The sequence below is a fragment of the Lissotriton helveticus genome, chromosome 5_1 (assembly GCF_964261635.1).
Source record: "Lissotriton helveticus chromosome 5_1, aLisHel1.1, whole genome shotgun sequence".
Taxonomy (NCBI): domain Eukaryota; kingdom Metazoa; phylum Chordata; class Amphibia; order Caudata; family Salamandridae; genus Lissotriton; species Lissotriton helveticus.
The window spans coordinates 497,654,542-497,677,051 of NC_136065.1; the positions used below are offsets into that span (position 1 = coordinate 497,654,542).

At 50.3% G+C, this 22,510-nt stretch overlaps 1 protein-coding gene across 2 annotated transcripts in view; it reads right to left on the reverse strand.

Moving 5' to 3' along the window:
- The window catches only part of VPS13D (vacuolar protein sorting 13 homolog D), a 2,979,414-nt gene that overhangs the window by 1,979,196 nt on the left and 977,708 nt on the right, over positions 1 to 22,510 (reverse strand). For both annotated transcript variants that reach the window (XM_078642819.1, XM_078642818.1), the window contains exon 33: positions 6,045 to 6,200. In XM_078642819.1, coding sequence (XP_078498945.1) covers positions 6,045 to 6,200 — 156 coding nt within the window. The remainder of the gene's footprint in view (positions 1 to 6,044; positions 6,201 to 22,510) is intronic.

The following is a 22,510-nucleotide window of genomic DNA, read 5'->3' on the forward strand; positions in this document are numbered from 1 at the left end:
AACCTCGGATTAGTTCTCATGATCACAGTGTTTCTCTTGAATTGAAGGAAAGGTTCTTGGATAGTGAAGGCCTGCAACTCTCCAACACGCCTAGCCGATGTGAGAGCGAGGAGGAGAGCCAATTTCCATGAAAGGTATTTCATGTCAGAACGATGGATTGGTTCAAATGGGCCCTTCATGAGCTGAGAAAGGACTAGATTCAGATGCCATGTCGGAGGAGGCGGTCTCACTGGTGGATAGACTCTAAACAAGCCCTTGAGAAATTGCTTGACAATTCTGGCAGACCACAAGGAAGGCCCTGACGCAGTCCTTCTGAACCTTGACATTGCCGCCAAATGGACCTTAATCAATGAATGGGCTAGTCCCGACTTAGCCAAGGACAGCAGATAAGGAAGGATCTGATGAGGCTTGGAAGTGAAAGGATCAATGCTTTCTTCCTGCACCAGCAACAAAATCTTCTCCACTTAAGACGGTAAGTGCTGTTCGTAGAAGGAGCCCTTGCTTGGGAAAGGACCTCCCTAACCTCTCTCGATATGGGTAGGTTCATAAACTCTCGCTGCTCAGGAGCCATGCAGGCAAGTGTAACGACTGCGGATATGGGTGCCAAACTTGTCCTTCGGACATCGCGAGGAGATCTGGTAGAACCTCCAAAGGAAGTGGAGGGGCCCCCGACAGCAGGTGGAGTTCCGTGTACCAGAACTGCCTCGGCTAAGCAGGAGCTATCAGGATCATCCTGCACGGCTCTACCTTGATCTTCCTGATGAGTCGTGGGATCAGACGTATGGGAGGAAAAGCGAAGACAAATGTCCTCGACCATGCTATTGAAAGCGCACTTCCCAGAGAACCTCAATTGGGAAGCCTGCTTGCATAAGACCGGCATTTCCTGTTGGTCGGAGTGGCAAAAAGATCAATCTCCGGTCTGCCCCACTGGCTGAAGACCTTCTCCAAAACTCTCTGATTCAATTCCCATTCGTGGCTGACTGAGGATGACCTGCTCAGTCTGTCGGGGTTTTCGTTTAGGACCCCCGGCAAGTGTTCTGCCTTCAGCGATATCCTCTGAAGGATCGCCCATTCCCAGATCTGTTGAGCTTCTTGGGACAATGGACGAGATCTGGTTCCTCCTTCCTTGTTCACATAGTGCATGGCCGTGGTGTTGTCCGTCCTGATAAGCACTTGTGAACCCTCCAGGCGAGGAAGAAAAGCTTGCAGAGCCAGTCTTATCGCCCTTAGCTCTAAAAGGTTGATGTGGAGACGTTTCTCCTGGGGCGACCAATGACCGCTGACATGCAGGTCTTGCATCACTGCTCCCCAACCCTCCAATGACGCGTCCGTTGTGACCACTTGTGGAGACGGGTCGCTTACGAAGGATAGACCTTGGGACAAGTTGTCTTGATCTGTCCACCTTAAGGCCGCTTCCTTCATCATTGGAGTGACCGTCACTCTGTCCTCGAACGAACCGTGCGCCTGTTTCCACTGGTTGTCTAGTTGCTCCGGCAGAGGACGCATTCTTAGTCTGCAATGGGGAATCAGTGGGATACACAATGAAATTACTCCCAGTAGAGACTTGTAGCAACGTACTGAAAGAGACTTTTTTTGCCTGTAATTCCTTGGCCAAGGTCTGTAATTTCTCTCTCCTTTCCGGAGTAGGGAAGGCTCTTGAGAGCTTTGAATCCAAGATGGCTCCCAGGAAGCGGGCCTTTCTGGACGGGACCAGGGAAGACACTTCGTTGTTCAGAGTAAGTCCCAGATTCTGAAACAAATTGGTGCAAGCTTGAACTGCCTCCTGTGCTGCCTGCCTGGATAGAGCTTTCAGTAACCAGTCGTCCAGGTAGGGGAAGTCCTGGAAATGGTTCCTCCGCAGGAAAGCTGCTACTGGCGCCAGCGCCTTTGTAAAAATTCTCAGGGCTGAGCGGAGTCCAAAGGGTAAAACCCTGAACTGAAAATGGCTCTTGGCTACTGTGAATCGCAGAAACCTTCTGTGTGCTGGGTGAATCGGAATGTGGAAATACGCATCCTCGAGATCGAGCGTGGCCATGAAATCCCCCCGGATTGACAAGCTTCAAGATGTCCTGGAGGGAGACCATCCGGAAGGACAGGGAGATGAGATAGGCGTTTAGCTCCCTGAGGTCTAAAATGGGGCGCCACTTCTCCAGCGTCTTCTCTACCAGGAAGAACCTGGAATAGAATCCTTGCCCCCTTTGGTTTGAGGGGACCGGCTTTATGGCTCCCTTCCGGAGCATCTGTTGGACCTCGAGCCGCAGGAGACGCTGGTGCTTTGATGGAATGGCTGCCGGGGGCTTGGTTGAGGGACTTGCGTGAATTCCAAGGTATGCCCTTTCCGAATGATGTTGAGCACCCAACGGTGCGATGTTATTATGGACCAGTTTTGAAGATATTTGGTGACCCTGCCTCCAACTGTTGATCTCTTGAAGGAGGGTCCAGTAGGAAGAGCCAGGAGGCCGCTATTGGCGTTTGGACGAATCCCGGCCTCTTCCAGCCTGTTTCCCCTTATTGTAAGGCCTGGAGTAGTTTGTAGATTGGACCTGCCGCTGTTGATAAGGCGGACGGTATTGCTGGGAACCTGAGCCCGTGGAGGAATAGCGCTGTTGTTGAAAGGATACCCTGTAGGTACCACCTCTACCTCTGGATCCCTTAAAAGGAGACTTTCGGTATTGAAGGGTCCCCAAGGACCTGGCAGTTTCCGTGTCCTTCTTTATCTCTTGAAGAGTGTCGTCGATGAGTTTTCCGAACAATGCCTCACCATTAAAGGGAAGATCCAGGACCTTGTTTTGGATCTCAGGCTGAAACCAAGTTGTTCTGAGCCAGCCTTGGCGACGGAGGACTGCCGCCCCAGCCAAGGATCGAAACGCCGTCGTTGCAATGTCCATTGCACAGTCGATGATCTCCATCGACGTCGCTTCTCCTTCTTGCAAGATCTTTTTTGCCTCAGATGTCGACTCCGGAGGCAGCTGGTCAAGGTACGGGGCGATATCACACCAAAGCTGGCAGTCATAGCTACCCAAGATCGCCAGGGCATTAGCCGCTCGCACCAGCAAACTCGCCATGGACGAGAATCTCTTCCCCGCATTATCCAACCTCCGCCCTTCCTTGTCCGGAGGAGTTGTTAAGGGAGCAGAGGGATTACGGGATTTCCTCTGCGCTGCCTGCGAGATAACGGAGTCTGGCCTTGGATGACCCATTAAGGCCGCCGGACCATCTTCGAGTGCCTTGTATTCCTTATCCAGACACGGTAGCACAGGGACCACCGTCGCTGGGTTCCTCATAGCCTTTAGGCCCTCCTTCCACAAATGATCCACAATCGGAATAGACTTCGTTAATTTCCTGAAAGGTTCCTTGAAATCATATAGGAAACAATCTGTAGTAACCTTAGGCATGGCTAACTTGAATCTTGCAGCATCTCTTTCCATCAGCTGATGGAAGCCCCCAATTTCCGCTGGCGGGGAATCTGCCGGGTCCGGGACTTGTGATGTGGGATCTGGAATGATGTAATCGTCATATTCAGTATTTGGGATGGAGTCATGATCCGACTGGTGATCCTCATCCGAGGAATCATCATGGGCCTCTTGCAGCCCGGAGGAATCTTGTTGGAAGGATGTTTGAGGCCGAGGTGAAACTTGAGCCGGAACATTTGGCGGCACTGAGGAGGCCAAAATCACTGGAGGAGCAGCAGGCGTTGGCGGGACCGGAATAGGCCTATTCGCCTTAGATTTATAGCCCTGCAGCATTTTGTGCAAATCTTGGAGAAAAGATGATGGCACAGAAACCATATCCTGCCCAGAATGGTTTTGCGACTGGGTCGTCTGATGATGTTCAACGTCCTCATGGTCGTATTCGCCTTCAGAGTCCGTCTCTTGGCATTTGACTAGGAGCTGGGAGGGGCTACTGGCATAGCTGTACGGGTCCTGATCATCCTCCTCGGACTCCCCCTCCTGAAAAAGCATGGTTGGCAATAGGGGAGAAACACTCCTCGGAGAAGTCATCTCTGGCGTGATTCTTGTGACAGAAACCGTAATTCTCCTTTCAGAGGATAGTATCGTCGATGGTTCTGTCGTCGACGGTTGTATACGCGTCGACGAGATGGGGGTCGTCGAAGTCGTCGACGATGAAACCGTCGAAGTGCCAGCTTGTGTCATTGTCAAAGTAGTCGTCGTCGACGAGACCGTCGTCATCGACGTCGTCACCCTAGTCGTCGGCGACACTGAAACTGCCGTCGTCGGCACCCTCGTCGACGGCACCTTCGTCGACGGCATCTTCGTCGTCGGCGCCTTCGTCGGCGGCGGCTTTGTCGTCGGCGCCGTCGTCGTCTTCGCCGTCGACGCTGTCGTCGTCTGTAAATTCCCCGTCGACGGCGATGACAGTGCCGTCGATGGTACCTTCGTCGACGAAACCTCTGTCGACGGGATCATCGACAACATCAATCTCGATTTCGATTTCTTCGTCGACGGGTCCTCCGCCGTCGACGTCTTCGTCGTCGAGGACTTAGAACTCCTCTCAGAAGACTGGGATGAAGGTTTTTTGAAGGCTGAGGCAGTCTTCTCACCTTTGGACGGCGTAACAGGTCCTACCCTCTCCTTTTCACCTCGGTGAGGAGATTTGCTGGGACCCTGGCTCTCAGACTCACTGGGGGTCTTTTTTGAGGCCTTAGAAGATCTTTCCATAGAGGGAGAAGGGGAACCCCTACCCCTCTTCACTGACCTTCTTGAAGAAGACATCGACGCTGCATCCTCCCTGTCACTAGAGACAGTGTCCTTCCAGGATTTCAGCTTCTAGAGCCATGTCAAGAGTCTACCCTCACGGTCCCGGAGGGTCTTGGTGGAAAAGGTGCGACAGATCTTACAGTCCGCAGCCTGGTGGTCAGGATAGAGGCAATAGATGCAGTCTTTGTGCTTATCCTCCACAAAAAGCCTTTTCTTGCCACAGGTGGAACATGGCTTAAAAAGGGCTTTTTTCTTCTCCATTTCAGACATCATGGATGGCAGCTAACAATCCTGAAGAGAATCTGAAAGAATCTGAAGAAAAATCCTGAAGTAAATCCTTTGAAGAGTAGAAGTTGCGCAGTGCTCAAAGGAGACTCCCTAAGCACAACGTGCCTTAGAAAATCTGAGGCTCTGAGGTTCCTTCAGGAAGGTTCTAAGGGGTAAGGTACTTCGGATTGGCTGAGGCCAAAGTTTGGTCTCTTTTACACAAAGAGGGTGATATGTTACAAAAGGAAATGAGGCCTAGACCTTTTTCCTTGGTCTTTTGTACCTACAACTATGGTATTTTTGTTACCGAGATTCCCATTCGAACCACGGGGAATGATACAAAGCATGGGAATCTATGAAAGTTCCAATACTGGGGCAAATTGCTTTTATTAAATGTGTTAGCATTAGCTACGCCATTTTAGATGTTTCAGTTGCACCATTTGAGATACTCCGTCAATTTCATCTCCTGTCTCTATCTTAGGTTTGCAAAACAAATTTGAACGTTTCTTTTTCCTGCAGGTGGCTTGGTTTCCAGGAAACGTGTGCGTGAGACCTGTAACGTCTCGGAAAGTTCTTATCGCTCTGACCTTATCTTGTTTTTGTAAATTTCTGTTGCGCACGGCATTTCAGTTACGCAAAGCATATGGGTGGGAGGAATGTCTGGGCTTGTTTTTGCATAAACAGTTGTATCCGGTTGATCTTAACTCTGAGTGCCACGTACCCTGTCTTTGTCCTGCAAACGTATAAGAAGCCTTCTGCAATGTCTGAAGGTCACACACTGTGGCACACATTCTATCTGAGACTGTGTAGACTTGCGCCACTTCGAAGTGCTAAATAAAACTGCCTGTGTATCTTCTCTGACTGGTTTGACTCCTTTCTGTATGCAGTGGACGTGAGTGGTGAATTTAATACGAGAGGGAGGAGAGTTGTATTTTGACCACACAAACATCAACTAAAATTAGAGAAAAAATCTACAGGTACTATAAAACTATCAAGATTTGCTGAGGGACAATATAACAAATGAAAGTCACTCACAACCAAAGTGCAGTGCATTATTACCTCAAGTAAAGGAGGGAAATCTTCACTGTTAAATGCATCCATGAGCCCAGAACTGCTTTTGTAGGAAGAATTCCCTACAAGATCCACTTGAACATGCACAGGATCAATGATGGACAGAGCAGTATCTTGTTCATTTCCAAGCCGACATGAAAAGACCTAAAAGCAGAGATAAAATAAATGATTCTTAAACTGCTTCAATGAGTACAAAACACAGAAAAGAATGAATATGAGAAACTTGACTGTGAGATAGCTGGCTTACAGCACAATAACATAAAAAACGTCCTCCCTGGAGAAAATGAAGAAGCAACAAAACATAAGATGGTAAACAAAATTTATGACAAACAAAATTGGAAAGGAGAAATGTGCGGAAGGTATAAGTACTAGCTTTGTGCTAGTACACCTTAGAATTTATTATTTACTCAAAATAGTAATTTAATTATATCAATGGACATGTGATATAGAAGAAATCACATTCAACATTCTGTAGATCCACCAGATAAGCATCACATGTAAACTCCCAACTATGGAATAATACACATTAATCATAAAAGAAGCTGGTACCATTTCAGACAGTGTTGTTTTTGGGGTGCTTCTTTCGCACCTCTCCTCATAGCATCCTTTATGGTCATCAACAGCTATTTTTGCTAAGTTTCACCCTCCTACTAAAGAAAGCGAGGTCAGAAATGGGTTACCTGAATCAAACAGACACGGATGAGGTGAATCTATACTGCTAATTTGGACATCAAATCCAACAAGGTAGGTATGATTAAAGTTTTCCTTTATATTACTTCTTTCAGAGCAGTGCTTGGCAAAGCCAATAGGTCTCCCCTATGCGACCTATTGACTTTGCCAAATGTTTTAGAAATGCTGTACATTCCTGATGCTGTGATGCACTGCTACAGAGGAAACCAAAAGAGAAAAAAGCTATGTCGCAGTCATGCACGCTTTTTGTATGTGTGCGTACCATACATTTGTGAATATACAAGAATAGTGTGAAACGTTTTTAAAACATTTTTTTCAGTGGATTTGGGGAAGAAACACATAGGGTAGTGGAGGAAGCAATACATAGGGTGTGACGCAAAAGGCGGGGAAGAAGTACATGTACATGTCCAAGAGACAGCAACATGGAGTGCAGGAGAAAGGGAGAGAAGCACATGGGCAACAGAGAGCAAAATAGAGTGGGAGGAGGAGCACACAGGCGAGAAAGCAGGGGAGCACATGAGGGGTAAGTGCAACAAAAAGGGTGCTGAGGTAAAGGCAAATGGGCTAGAGGGAGCAACCCACAAGTTACTTACCTTCAGTAACGATATATCTGTAAGAAACAGTAGTTAGTATTAGATTCCTTACCTTAGATTAGATTCCTTACCTTAGAATATCCCCAGGAGTCAGACTGGATCCGGAAACTTTTGCGTAGCAGTACCCTTGTGCGTCGGTAGGCGTCGTCTGCAGGTCGGCGGCGTCGGCGCCGGGATGACGTCGCCGGAGTACTTAGACGTCGCCGGAGTACTTAGACGCCGCCCCCGCGCGATGACGTCAGTTCTTATACACAGCTTTTCCGCGCCAGAAAACGCAGAGCCATGATAAAATCCAACACTGGTGCCATAAAAACTAGAGCCCTAAAAGGGGATGACCTTAACCCTAGATATCGGTTCGCAGAACGGGGAGGATGGGTGGGGCGGTAAGGAATCTAATACTAACTACTGTTTCTTACAGATATATCGTTACCGAAGGTAAGTAACTTGTGCATCTGAAAGACACAGGTTAGTACCTTAGAATAGATACCCCAGCAATACCAACCCCGGTGGTGGGTCTGCGAACCAATAATCACACCAGAAAGTCCTGGAGAACGGAACGGCCGAAAAAGCCATCTCTCCGGACTTGGCTGTCCAGGCAGTAGTGTCTTGCGAATGTGTGCGGCGAGTCCCACGTAGCTGTCTGACATATGTCCTGCAAGGGGACTCCCCGGCCCAGGGCAGTAGTAGTCGCCGTGGCCCGTGTGGAATGGGCGCGAAGCCCCACAGGAGGCTCCTTTCGAGCCAAAGAGTAACAAGCCTTGATGCACAAGACGACCCATCGAGAAATGGATCGTTTGTGCACCGCCCGTCCCTTCGTGGCGCCCACGTAACCAACAAAGAGTTGGTCATCCACCCGGAACTGGCGTGTGCGATTCAGATAGAATGAGAGCGCACATTTTGGGTCCAGACGGTGGAGCCTCTCTTCCTCTTTCGAAGGATGCGGAGGTGGAAAGAAGGTGGGCAAAGTAATGAACTGCCCGAAGTGGAAGGCTGTGACTGCCTTAGGCAGGAAAGAGGGTCGCGTCCGCAACACAAATTTGTCCGGATGGACTGAAAGGAAAGGAGACTTAGAGGAAAGGGCCTGGAGCTCACTCACTCTCCTGGCAGAAGTGATGGCAACCAGGAAAGCGGTCTTCAGAGTAAGGAGGCGAAGAGGACTCAAATGAGATAGATGTGTGAGTTGACTTTTCCGGCCTTCCATCTGGCTACGGGCTATAAGCGCCAGGATGCTCCTTGGAGTGACAGTTGCGCTATATAAGTGCATACTTACATTACATTATGAAGTGGCTCAAAGGGAGTGCACATCAGAAAAGTAAGAACAAGGTTCAAGTCCCACTGACGCATCACAAAAGGGATTGGAGGAAACATATGGGTGATGCCCTTTAAGAACCTATTTACAATGGGGGACTTGAACAAAGAGGGCTGATCAGGTAGCCTTAAGAAGGTAGAAATGGCCCAGAGGTAACCCTTCAGAGTGCCCAGAGCAGAGCCTTGCTGGGCAAGAGAAAGAAGGAAGAGGAGAACCTCTGAAAGAGGGGCAGAAAGGGGATCCACAGCCTTTGCTGTGCACCATGCCACAAACTTGTTCCACCTGCAACCGTATACCGATTTTGTGGAGGGACGCCTGGCTGTCAGAATGACATTACAGACTTCAGGAGGCAAGTAAAATGGCCTCAACTGCCGCCGCTCAATCTCCACGCATGTAAGTGGAGACTGGACAGGTTTAGGTGGAGGACCATCCCCTGCTGCTGCGACAGAAGGTCCTTCTGAAGAGGCAGACGAATTGGGGGATCGACAGACAGGCTGAGTAGCTCGGGATACCAGAACCTCCGTGCCCAGTCCGGAGCCACAAGGATGACTTGGGCCCAGTCGCGCCTGATCTCTTCAGCACTCTAGGCAGAAGTGGTATAGGCGGAAAGGCGTACAATAGACCGCAACTCCACTCGCGACCAAAAGCGTCTCCGAGCGAGTGCCGACTTGGAAATTCCAACGTGCAGAACTGATGACGTTGCGCGTTCTCTTCTGTGGCGAATAGATCTAACCAAGGCTCCCTCCACTGCTGAAAGAGGCCTTGCGCCACGTCCGAGTTCAGACGGCATTTGTGATCCACCATGTACCGACGGCTGAGTTCGTCCGCCTTGGCGATCAGGGAACCTGCCAGGTGTTGAACCACCAGGGTCACGCCCTAATGTTTCAGCCACTGCCAGAGACGCAGAGCCTCCTGGCATAGGGTCCACAACCCCACCCCGCCCTGTTTGTTGCAGTACCACATGGCGGTGGTGTTGTCCGTGAACACCTGCACTACACTCCCCCGGACAGAGGGGAGGAATGCCTTCAGTGCAAGTCGGATCGCCTGCAGCTCCAGAAGGTTGATATGGAGCTGGGACTCCGCCGGAGACCAGAAGCCTCTGATCTCTGCCTCTCCCACGTGGCCTCCCCAACCCTGGAGGGACGCGTCCGTCACAACTACGTGCTCCGGTTGGGGTAGGGAGAGGGATCTGCCGCTGACCCAATTGCGGTCCGTAAGCCACCACTGCAACTGTCTTGCAGTGCCCTCCGAGATCAAGACATGGTCGGACAAGTTGCCCTGATGCTTGGCCCACTGAAACTTCAGGTCCCACTGCAGAGCCCGCATCCGCCACCTGGCGTGATGCACCAGAACGATGCAGGAGGCCATCAGCCCCAGAAGCCGCAGCGTCAACCTGACCGAGACTCTGGATAAAGGGTGAAAGATCGGAATCAGAGCCTAAATATCCCGAACCCGCTGTTCGGGAGGATAAACCAGAAACGGTGCCAAGTCTAGAACCGCTCCGATGAAGAGGAGCTTCTGAGAGGAGCACAGATGTGACTTCGGCACATTGATGGAGAACCCCAGCAGATGCAGGAGGTCGGCCCTAGTCTGGAGGTGGCTGACGACTGTCTGGGGCGAGCCCGCATTTAACAACCAGCCGACGAGGTAGGGGAAGACTGAAACCTCTAACCTGCGCAGATGAGCTGCGACCACCGCCATCACTATCGTGAACACCCGTGGGGCGCTGGTAAGGCCGAAGGGGAGCACGGTAAACTGAAAGTGCTTGTGGCCCACCGTGAACCGCAGGTAGCGCCTGTGGGCCGGCAGGACGGGGATGTGGAAATGCAAGTCCAACGCTACCATCAAGTCTCCTGGGTCCAGGGCAGCTAAGACCTGAGCCAGTGTCAGCATCTTGAATCTCTCCTTCCGGAGGAAGCCGCTAACGTTCCGCAGGTCCAAGATAGGGCGTAGGCCCCCTTTGCCCTTCTTGGGAACCAGAAAGTAGTGGGAGTATCAACCACAACCTACTTCTGGCCCAGGAACGCGCTTGGTGGCCCCCTTGGCCAAGAGGGCCATAACTTCCTCTCGCAGAAGATTCAAGTGATCCCCCGACACGCGGTGGTACTACGGTGGCATTGCTGGAGGGATCGCCTCGAAGGGGAGGGAGTAGCCCCTTCGGACGATTTGCAGCACCCACCTGTCTGATGTGATGTCGCACCAGTGGAGGAGGTGATGGCGAACCCTGCCCCCCACTGCGTTTCGTGGGCCTGAAAGCTCAGACTAGGAATGCTTTGAGGCGGATGCTGCGGGGGTGGATGTTAACTGGCCGCGCAGTTGTCCCCAGGCACCGCCATCACGGTTACCACATCTGCCACCCCGCTGGATGTTAGTCTGCGGCCCGTGGCTGGCAGGACGTGTAGGGGCGCCCCTTCCTTGGCCACGTAAGGGAAGAAAGGCAGCAGATTGCTGGCGCGGGGCCGACAGGCCCAAGGACTTGGCTGTAGCCCTGGAGTCCTTAAAGCGCTCAAGCGCACTGTCTGCCTTGTCGCCAAAGAGGCGGCGGCCATCAAACGGCATGTCCATAAGGGTGTTTTGGACATCAGTCGAAAAGTTGGCGGACCTCAGCCAGGCGTGGCGACGAATCGCCACCGTCGTTGCCATCGCTCTACCTGGCGAGTCCGTTGTATCCAGTCCACATCTGATGGAGTACCGTGCCGCATCTCGACCCTCCGCAAGGGCTTAGGCGAGTTTATCCGGGCCTCCTCCGGACATTGTGGCAGCACGTCCGCGACCGTGTCCCACAGAGAGTGGGTATAACGGCCCAAGAGGTACGCGGTGTTAACTGACCGCAATCACAAACTCAGGGAGGAGAACATCTTCTTACATATTGTTCGTACCTCTTGGATTCCCGATTGGGGGGAGCCGTCGGGAAAGCGTTCTGGGAGTTAGAGGCCTGGATAACCAGGCTCTCGGGGGTGGGGTGGGTAGACAGGAAGCAAGGGTCGCCCGGAGCCGGGCGGTGGCGTCTGGCAACGTTCCTATCTACAGGGAGACCTGTAGCGGGCCTGGACCAGGTGCCCAGAAGAACGACAGACAAGGCCTCATTAAACGGCAACAGAGGCTCCGACTCCCAGTCGGGGCCACGGGGCCCGAAGGCGCCACGGAACCCAACGGAGGAGTGAGCGACCTCACGGCCGAGAGGAAGGCGTCAATCTCCTCTGGAGTCGCGTTCTGCCCAGGGACCGGCGGGTATGGAGCAGGCCGCGGCACCTGCGGCTCCGACGGAGCCGCGTGGGCGGTGTCACCCGAACACCCGGCCGCGTCGCACGAGCGTCGGGGGAGTCGGAAGAGCGTTGTCGCCCCTTCGACTTCTTTTGCCTCTTACCTGAGGAATTGGAGCTGGAGGAGTGGTGTCGATCCTCCGAGCCGTGATGACTCCGGCCCCGCGACCGGTCCCTCAACCTCCTTCCGGACAGGGACCTCGAACGGCGCGGGGCCGACTGCCGGAGCTGGAGGCGCTTGCGGGACCGCTCCCGCCTAGCCTTCGACGTCAAGGCCCGGCAGTCGGGGCACGACTTGTCATCGTGGTCGGGCCCCAGGCAATGAAGACACCGGCGATGGGGGTCGGTAGCCGACATCAGTCGGCTGCAGTCAACGCAGGGTTTAAACCCAGGCATCCCTACCGGCACCGTCGGAGTTGTTCGACTACGAAAAAGAAGATCAAAAAGTTTAGTCAAAAATTGACTAAAGGGTACCACTGTTCCCGGATCGGCGCTTGCTGGCGCGGAAAAAATAGGAACTGACGTCAGCGCGGGGGGCGGCGTCTAAGTCCTTCGGCGACGTCATCCCGGCGCCAACGACGCCGACGACGGACCCGGAGCCGCAGACGACGCCTACCGACGCGGAAGGGTACTGCTACGCAAAAGTTTCCGGATCCAGTCTGACGCCTGGGAATATTCTAAGGTAAGGAATCTAATCTAAGGTAAGGAATCTAATACTAACCTGTTTCTTTCAGATACAAAGCGCAGCGAAGGGTGCAAGAGAAATACACAAAGGAGACAGCTGTAAAAAACATGCATTCTCATTGAGTGCTTAAGAAAAAAGAAAAAACAGTGCCTGAACAGTAAGCAGTGGAAGAGCACAAGTAATGATGCCACGCTTCAGGGGTGGTAAAAACCATAAGAAGATGAAGGAAAGCCCACACAATCTAATGAAGAAAATGCAAGTAAATGAGCCTGACAACTAATGGTATGCAATGGGCGGGATATAAGCCTACTGTAAGCTCAAGTCCGGTCTTTCCACAAAAAGACATCTTCTGCTGGTCGGTAGGCGAGACATAAAAATGTAATGCACTGAAAAACCAAATTGTAGATATTTACGTTAAAGACAGGATGTCCATAAGTGATGTAAATAAAAGCAACGAAAATAAAAATTCATGAAGTCTAGGCCCTGAACCAGTGTCTTGTGCAAAGCAGCAGTTGCATACAATCTTTGAAAGTGGTCAGGTGTAAAAACTCACCTGAACCACACAGTGCAAATGACCAAGTTTGACTTCTGTACTACTATTCAGGGGCATCGCTCCTTGCAAAAAAGGTTTCAAAGGTATCTCCAAATAGTGTGAAAGCTACTCCCAGGTCCTCCGATAAAATGCCCTCCACAACACCAGACTGGATCCAAAAATGTCTAGGTGAATCTTTGGACATCCTCACCAAGGATGAGGATGCAAAGGGCAGAGCCAAAAAGAAAAACCACATGAAAATAAATAAAAAACTACAAAGAGACATCCCCAGGAAGTAACGATGATGATCAACAATCTGTGGAAAACATCACTGCTATCAGAAATAACATTACCCACGGTAAGAAACTTTGTCTTCTAATGGACTGTTGTTCCAGCTGACTACTTATGTGAAACACTCTATAAGAATCAATGAAGGAAGGGGCTGAGGGTAGTCCCTCTCCATCTATACCAGTATATGGCTTTTCGTGCCCCTCGGGCATTTGTGTAAATTGTGCGACTTTAAGTATTTTCTTAAGAGTTTTGTTATGTGCTTAGCTCCCTGACTCATAAAGAGATCAGGGTAGACTTGTTATAAATAAATATCCTTTTATTTTCATAACAACTTGTGTGGTGTCCTTTCACTTGGTGTTCAAGGGGTAAATGTGATGGTAAAATAGCTGGCTTACCACGCCCTCTAGAGTCCCAGCAGCAGGAGGGCAGACTTGTGTCTCGGTGGCAGCATCCATTTTGTGGAAGCTGAGGCTATGTCTGACTTTAACCGGGGTTACAGGTTACCAACATGTCGTGTCCCTCTAGAAGGGTGGAATGCTAACCCCATCGCCAGAATTGGCGAGGGGTTAGTATTCCAATTCGTATGACACCTTACTCGACATGTTTTGATAATGCTATACCAAAGTTAGCACATGACCGCAAGGTACATAATGCACTTAAGAGTATATGGTATAGAGTTATCATGGAACAGCTATTAGGACTTGGTTCCGCAAGCTGCAAACGGGCTCAGCTCATGCCAGTGCACCATTTCACATTATTCCAAGCACTCTGCCTTCAGGATTGTTAAGGCCTGCCATAGGAGTGACTGATAGGAATATATGTGTCCATTTTAGGGTTAGATATAGGAATACTATATCTAAAGCAAAGGGTGTGTACACCACCTTGCCCCAGCTGTCAAGCAGCCAGTTGTGTCTGGTTTAGTTAGTCAACCCATGGGTGGCATAATACATGCTGCAGCCCCTGGGAGACTTCTGGGTACACCTCTGCCCTGGTTACAGGGACACAAGAGAGGGCCCAGTGCCAATTCAGTACCTGGGTACAATTTGGAGTAGAGAGAACAGCTAGGCTGTGGGTCTGATTAGCAGGCCCACAGCCAGGGAAAGTCGTAAACCAGTGAAGCAAAAAGCAAAAATCTGGGGTGATCATAGGATTGCAGACCCTACTCTCCTACAGCAAGGAGCAGTGCTTTCCCAAACTGAGAGTGCATTCCGTCCTGATGATCCAGTGATCTTAACGAAAAGATTGTACATAGGTTGCTGATTAAGAGATGAAGTGGACCAGGACAGCTGCAGAAAAGCATAGGTAGCCACTTTGTTTCTCACTGAATGAGTATGTAAACTCTACGGAGGGTGTTTGCCTGCTAATTCGTAACAACATTACTGAATGCCTGGAGGAGTTTATGTACTGACAATCTGCCTTTGAATATCTACTCTGCAATGGGTGGCTATAAAGGCCGAGCACCTGTGAGGGGTCCAATTTGTGCAATCCTTCCTTATCTTGGGAAGGGTGAAGCAGTGAACAGAAAGAACTGTGGATATCAGTTGAGTGAAATGAAATTCAAACTATACCTTTGGCACCAAGGAGGGCCTAATCATTAGTGTAACCTCATATTTAGTGAAAATGGTGCTAGGAGGGCAGGAAAAGAGAGCCTAGAGCTGTTCCACCCTCCTTGCTCAATTAATTGCTACTAGGAATGTTGTTTACCAAGAAACCGGTTGTTTATCTTTGTGACCCTTCTTTTTGATGTATGATTTAGCTCCAACAGATTTCTTACGGGCTCCACCCTCCCAGATGCAGACTGGGTTAATAAAAGTTGCATTCATTAGCATCTGACCTGCACCTAGGGGGCACAGCATGATGTTACCAAACCTGCACGGACCTTCCTTTATGACAGCAAGCCCCACCATTAAAGGAGCACCTATGCACGAGTGATGTTAGTTCCACTCTAGTTTAGGTGCCCATACTGAGGCCAAGATGCAGTAGATAAACACATCAAAAACGTAACATAAAAACGAACTCCAATCCAAGAGAGGGGAAGCAGGAGGGTTGTAAGAAATATGCAGGAGCTGGGCTATCCATCAGACAGAATGCTGCCAAATGTAAGTAACTTGTTCTTCTAATGGATGAAAACTCCTGTAGATACTTTAGATGAACCAGTCCCATATCATAACTCCAGTTGTGATTCGATGACATGCACCAAGCCACACAAGAAACGGATGGATAATAGTCCTTCGAAAAAGGGAAGCATCTCTGTGAGAAGTTGGCCTGGTATATGATGTTCACTATTCTAGTGAACACCTTGCACCAGTCCAAACAACCCTTATGGTGATGGTTGTAAGTCAACCTTATAGACCAGCAATCCTAGAGGTAGGGTGGACAGAACAGTCGTAGGCTAAAAGACTCTTGAGGGCGTGTAAAGTCGGCTGTTTTACCATATGTAACCCCTTAAATATCAAATGAAAGGACACCACACAGGATATATATAAAATATATATGTATTTATTCACTAACACACTCCTCTGAACTCTTTACGAGGTCAGAGGCAAAAGCACATAACAAGTTATACTCAGAAATACTTTAAATAGCACAAATAACAGTTAGGCCCTAGGGGCGCGTAAAACCATATACTAAGTAAGTGGTATAAGAACCACGACTTCGGAAATGGAAAGGCCTATTGCCTCGAGGATCGCTGGGGCTACACTATCTGACCCTTAGGTTAGGAGTAGGAGGCCCACAGGCGGCGCGTGAAGAGTCAGTACTCTCAAGCGAGAGTCAATAGACAGTCAATAGGAACGTAAAAAGGTAAGTAATGAAGTTTTAGGACACTTCCGGTCTAACTAGGATTACACACCTAGCAAAACTGGACACTAGGATAGTCAATCCCTACAGGAGCACCGAAGTACTCGCTTTACCTCACCCACGGGCTGCGGGTGCATAGGTGTCAAAGTGTGTCGGATTTTCTCGTTGTTTCCTATGGAGCCTCGGAAGAAGATGCTGCAGGCGACCAGGAGGAAGATGTCCGGTGTGATCCAAGGGTGGATCAGAGATGCTGAAGACCTGAAAGCAGAGGGGACAATGTTCAAAGTCACTAGCCAGTGACTGGAGTGGAACCAGGAAGGAACCAGATGTCGTCGTCGTGATCAGGTGAAGAGTGGACGCTTGTCTCTGCAGCCACGTGGACCAGGAGGTGTCTTCGACGACCAGGATGGAGGCACGAGCTGTCCTACGCAGGCTCTCGCTGTCGGCGGTGTCGGATCCGGATTTGGAGTCAACAGGCCTTGGCAAAGGCAACCCACGTGGTGAGTGGAAACGGCGTCTGGAGTGGACCAGGAGGGTCCGGGGTGCTCCTCTTTTGGAAGGGAGCAAGGGTCAGTCTGGAGCAACCAGACCCGCAGTGTAGTTGTCAAAGTTCGTCGTCTAGGAGGTCACTAGCCAGCCGGCAAGTGACCAGACAACGCGTCGAGCAGCAGTCAAGCAGGAGGGCCCCACGCAGATCTCGTGGAGGCTGGAGGGCTGATCTTCGGTGCACGAGCTGCTTGGGGCTGGGGCTTCTCAATCCCCAAAGCACTTGGTTGAGTTTACCTAGGGAGTCGTGCTGGAAGCGAAGTGCAGTTTCTTACAAGATGGCTGGTCCCACATGTCTCGTCGCACCCACGGATCTCAGCTGTGCTGCAGATGTGAGTTGAGGTCGGAGAGGTCTGGGAATCCGGGTCTCGTCGGGCTCTGAAGTCTGGATCCTCGAGGGAAGACGACAAAGTGAAGCCGCTGGACGCTTGATGGTGCCTGCAGTTGCAGGGTGGACACTCCTTGCCCACAAGGGAGATTTCTTCAGTCTTCTGTTGTAGAAAGTCGAAGTCCAGAGTTTCTTCTTGTAGACTTTCAGTTCAGGATTAATCTAATTTGGAATGGGACCAGCTCCTACCTTTATTCTGCTAAAGGGGGCTGTACTACAACTAGGTCCCTCCTATGGGTGGGACCAGGAAGGGGGGTGGTTACACCCCCTATCCTTTGTCCAGTTTCGTGCCAGAGCTGGGGCAGGGATGCCCCAGCAACTGGTTTGAACCGGTGTATGCACAGGACACCTTGTGTGCCCCAGGCATGTCTCATTTCTTTCAGGCCTGTCCTACCCAATACACAAAATCCTGTCTGGGGTGGTGCTAGCACCTCCCAAGGCAGGAAACCCTTTGTCCAAGCCTCCCTCGCTGGAAGGACTCCCAGCAGCAGGAGGTCAGACTTGTGTTTGTGGTGGCAGCATCCATTTTGTGATGCCAAGGCTCGAGTTAACTTTAACCGGGGTTCACAGTTACATTCATGTCGTGTCCCTCTAGAAGGGTGGAATGCTACCCCCGTCGCCAGAATTGGCGAGGGGGTAGTATTCCAATTCGTATGACACCTTACTCGACATGTTTTGATAGTGTTATACCAGAGTTAGCATTCAACCCTGAGGATTATAATGCACTTAAGAGTATATGGTATAGCGTTATCATGGAACAGCTATTAGGACTTGGTTCCGCAAGCTGCAGACGGGCTCAGCTCATGCCAGTGCACCATCTCACATAATTCCAAGCACTCTGCCTTCAGGATTGATAAGGCCTGCCATAGGAGTGACTGATAGGAATATATGTGTCCATTTTAGGGTTAGATATAGGTATACTACATCTATAGCAAAGGGTGATTACACCACCTTGCCCCAGCTGTCTTGCAGCCAGTTGTGTCAGTTTTGGATGGCCAGCCAGGGGTTGCATAATAGATGCTGCAGGCCCTGGTAGGCCCTGGGTACACCTATGCCCTGGGTACCTAAGGTACTCTGTACAGGGACTGATAAGGTGGCCCAGTACCAATTGGTAAATGCACCTAAAGTACATGGATGTCAATTTAGAGAGAGAACAGCTAAGCTGTGGGTCTGATTAGCAGGCCCACAGCCAGGGAAAGTCGTAAACCAGTGAAGCAAAAAGCAAAAATCCGGGGTGACCATAGGATTGCAGACCCCACTTACATAACCCCCCCCCAAACTTAGGGACATTAAACTAACCTTGACCAGGTGAGTCTTCCTGTTCTAAGTGGAAATACCTGGAGAGACCATCTGCATTGTCATGGTCAGTCCCTGGTCTGTGCTCCACTGTAAAGTCCATCCCCTGTAGGGAAATGGACCACCTAAGAAGTTTGGGGTTTCCACCCTTCATCTGATTTAGCCATAAGAGGGGCTTATGGTAGGTCTGAATCTTGAAGTGAGTTCCAAACAAGTAGGGCCTCAACTTCTTCAGGGCCCAAACCACAGCAAAGGCCTCCCTCTCAATAGCTGACCAACGTTTCTCTCTAGGGGTCAGCCTTCTGCTTATAAAAGCAATGGGCTGGTCATGACCACCAATATTCAGTTGAGAAAGAACAGCTCCCACACCCAACTCAGATGCATCTGTTTGGACAATGAAGGTTTTGGAGTAGTCAGGACCCTTGAGAATAGGTGCAGTACACATGGCCTGCTTTAGGTCATCGAATGCCTTCTGACAGCTAACTGTCCACTGAACTTTCTTTGGCATTTTCTTGCTTGTCAGGTCATTAAGTGGTGTCACAATGGACCCATCATTTTTGACAAACTTCCTATAGTAACCAGACAGGCCCAAGAAAGCTCCGACCTGTGTCTGGGTGGTTGGAGGAGCCCAGTCCTTTATGGCCTGTATCTTGCTCTCGGATGGTTGAACCTGGCCTCCACCTACAAGGTGGCCCAGGTACACTACCTGACCCTGCCCTATCTGGCTCTTGGTGGCCTTGATAGTGAGGCCTGCCTTTTGCAGGGCCTCCAAAACGTTCCTCAGGTGGATCAGGTGATCCTCCCAGGTGGAGCTGAAGACAGCAATATCATCTAGATATGCTGCACAAAAGTCATCCAACCCAGTGAGGACTTGGTTCACCAACCTTTGAAAAGTGGCAAGTGCATTTTTCAAACCAAAGGGCATCACCAAAAATTGGTAATGACCTCCAGGGGTAGAAAATGCTGTTTTGGCCCTGGCACCCTCAGCTAACCTGATCTGCCAATAACCAGCTGTTAGGTCAAATGTACTAAAGAAAGTTGCAGAAGCCAACTTGTCTATAAGTTCATCTGCCCTAGGTATTGGATGGGCATCTGTCTTAGTGACAGCATTGAGACCCCTGTAGTCTACACAAAACCTCATCTCTCTCTTACCATCCTGGGTGTGAGGTTTTGGCACTAGAACTACAGGACTAGCCCAAGGGCTCTCTGAGGGTTCAATGACTCCCAATTCCAACATATTTTGAACTTCTTTCTTAATGCAGTCCCTGACGTGGTCAGGTTGCCTGTAGATTTTACTCTTGACAGGCAGACTGTCACCAGTGTCAACCTCATGGGTGCACCAGTTTGTCTGACTGGGTGTCAGTGAGAACATTTGTCTAAAGGATTGAAGAACTTGTTTGCAATCCTCTTGTTGATGTTCAGAGAGGCTGTCAGAAAGGATTACACCATCTACTGACCCATCATCAGGGTTCTGAGTGAGCAGGTCTGGGAGAGGGTCACTCTCTTCCTCCTGCCCCTCATCTGTGGCCATGAGCAAGCCCATGTCCTCCCTGTTGACAAATGCCTTAAGCCTGTTTACATGAAGCACCCTGTGGGGGCTCCTGGGAGTTCCAAGGTCCACCAGGTAGGTGACCTCTCCCTTTTGCTCAATGATGGTATTGGGTCCAGACCATTTGTCTTGGAGAGCTGCTGGGGCCACTGGCTCCAACACCCACACCTTCTGTCCTGCATGATGAACAGTTAGGACAGCCTTTTGGTCATGCCAAGCTTTTTGAAGTTCTTGGCTGGTCTCAAGGTTTTTGGATGCCTTCTCCATGTACTCTGCCATCCTGGAGCGGAGACCAAGTACATAGTCCACTATGTCAAGCTTAGGCTTTTTGAGAGGTAACTCCCATCCTTCCTTCACAAGACATAGGGGTCCTCTTACAGGATGCCCACACAGAAGCTCAAAAGGACTGTAGCCAACCCCCTTCTGTGGGAACTCTCTGTAAGCAAACAGGAGGCAGGGTAAAAGGATGTCCCATCTTCGCCTATGCTTTTCAGGTAACCCTTTTATCATCCCTTTTAGGGTCTTGTTGAATCTCTCCACAAGCCCATTGCACTGTGGGTGATAGAGTGTGGTATATTTGTAATTTACACCACACTCCTTCCACATTGCAGTCAAGTATCCTGACATGAAGTTTGCACCTCTGTCAGAGACAACCTCCTTAGGAAACCCCACTCTGGAGAAAACTCCAAGTAGGGCCCTGGCCACAACAGGAGCTGTAGTGGTCCTAAGGGGAATAGCTTCTGGATACCTGGTGGCATGATCCACTACCACCAGTATAAATCTGTGCCCAGATGCTGTTGGGGGGTCCATTGGTCCAACAATGTCTATCCCCACTCTCTCAAAGGGTACCCCCACCACAGGTAGTGGTATAAGAAGGGCCTTTGTTGTGCCACCTGATTTGCCACTGGCTTGACAGGTGACACATGAGCGACAAAACTCTTTGGTGTCTTCAGACATATGAGGCCAGTGAAAGTGTGGGGCAAGCCTGTCCCAAGTCTTGTTCTGGCCTAAGTGACCTGCAAGGGGAATCTCATGGGCTAAGGTGAGAAGGAAACCTCTAAGAGACAAGGGGATGACCAGCCTCCTGGTAGCACCAGGCTTGGGGTCTCCTGCCTCAGAGTATAGGAGTCCATCATTCCAATATACTTTGTGGGCACCAGTAACATTCCCTGCAGCCTCAGCAGCAGCCTGCTGTCTGAGGGGTTCAAGGGAGGAACAGTCTAACTGTGCCTGCCTCAAATCTGCCCTGGAAGGTCCCCCTGTCCCAAGAAACTCAACCTGTTCAGGTTCAAGCTCTTCTAGGACAGTTCCTTATGGGGTCTTTGGGTCAGCCTCCTGTAAGGGCTGATCCTCAACCTGAGGCAGGGGGGAAGGCTCAGCCTTACCCCTACTGCTCTTCCTCTTGGGTAGTGTCTGGTCCATTCTTCCAGGATCCAGCACTTGTTCAGCTGGGCATTTCTTGGCCTGTGACCTGGTCACAGCAAGGACATGTGAGGAGAGACCTAGCATTTCTACATGAGTCCTGTACTCCAGATCTGACCACAGTGAGGATTCCAAATCATTGCCCAAAAGACAATCTACTGGGAGGTCTGAACTAACTACAACCCTTTTGAGGCCAGTTACCCCTCCCCAGGAGAAATTAACAACTGCCATACTGTGATTGGTAGTGACATTGCTAGCATTGGTCACTAGGTAATCTGAACCTAGAATGATCTGGTCAGGGTCCACAAATGTTGGTGTCACCATAGTGACACTGGCACATGTGTCCCTGTAGGCCTGAGCCATTTTTCCATTGATTAAAGGCGTGTGTCTGTATTTGCCCAGAGTACTAGGACTTACAGTAGGGGTCATATCCATGTCCCCAGTACAAACACGAACTGCCTGAGTAGGAATTCTGACTAAGTCAGAACCCACCTCAGTTCCCAGGATTAACCCAACTATAGCCTTGGGAGGTACACTACCACTACTAACTGTACTAGGGGGTGCAGGTGTCTTAGGGACAGTAGTGGTAGGAGTTTGGCCTTTCTTGGTGCACTCACTAAACCAGTGAGTCTTACTTTTACAGTATTGGCACTATGGTTTCTTAGGACCATCATTCCTCTTCTTTTGGGAATTCTGGGACCCTCCCTCCTTAGATTGTTGGGGCCCTGTTGAAGACTTCTGGTCATTTTGCTTATTGCACAAGTTACTACTTGTGTAACGATATATCTGTAAGAGACATTAGTTAGTATTAGATTCCTTACCTTAGAATATCCCCAGGCGTCAGACTGGATCCGGAAATTTTTGCGTAGCAGTACCCTTGCGCGTCGGTAGGCGTCGTCTGCGGCTCCGCGTCCGTCGTCGGCGTCGTGGGCGCCGTGATGACGTCGTCGGAGTACTTATTAGCCGCCTCCGCGTGCTGACGTCAGTTCTTAGACACAGCTTTTCCGCGCCAGAAACGCAGAGCCATGTTAAAAATCAACAATGGTGCCATTGAAACTAGGGCCCTGAAAGGGGGTAACCCTAACCCTAGA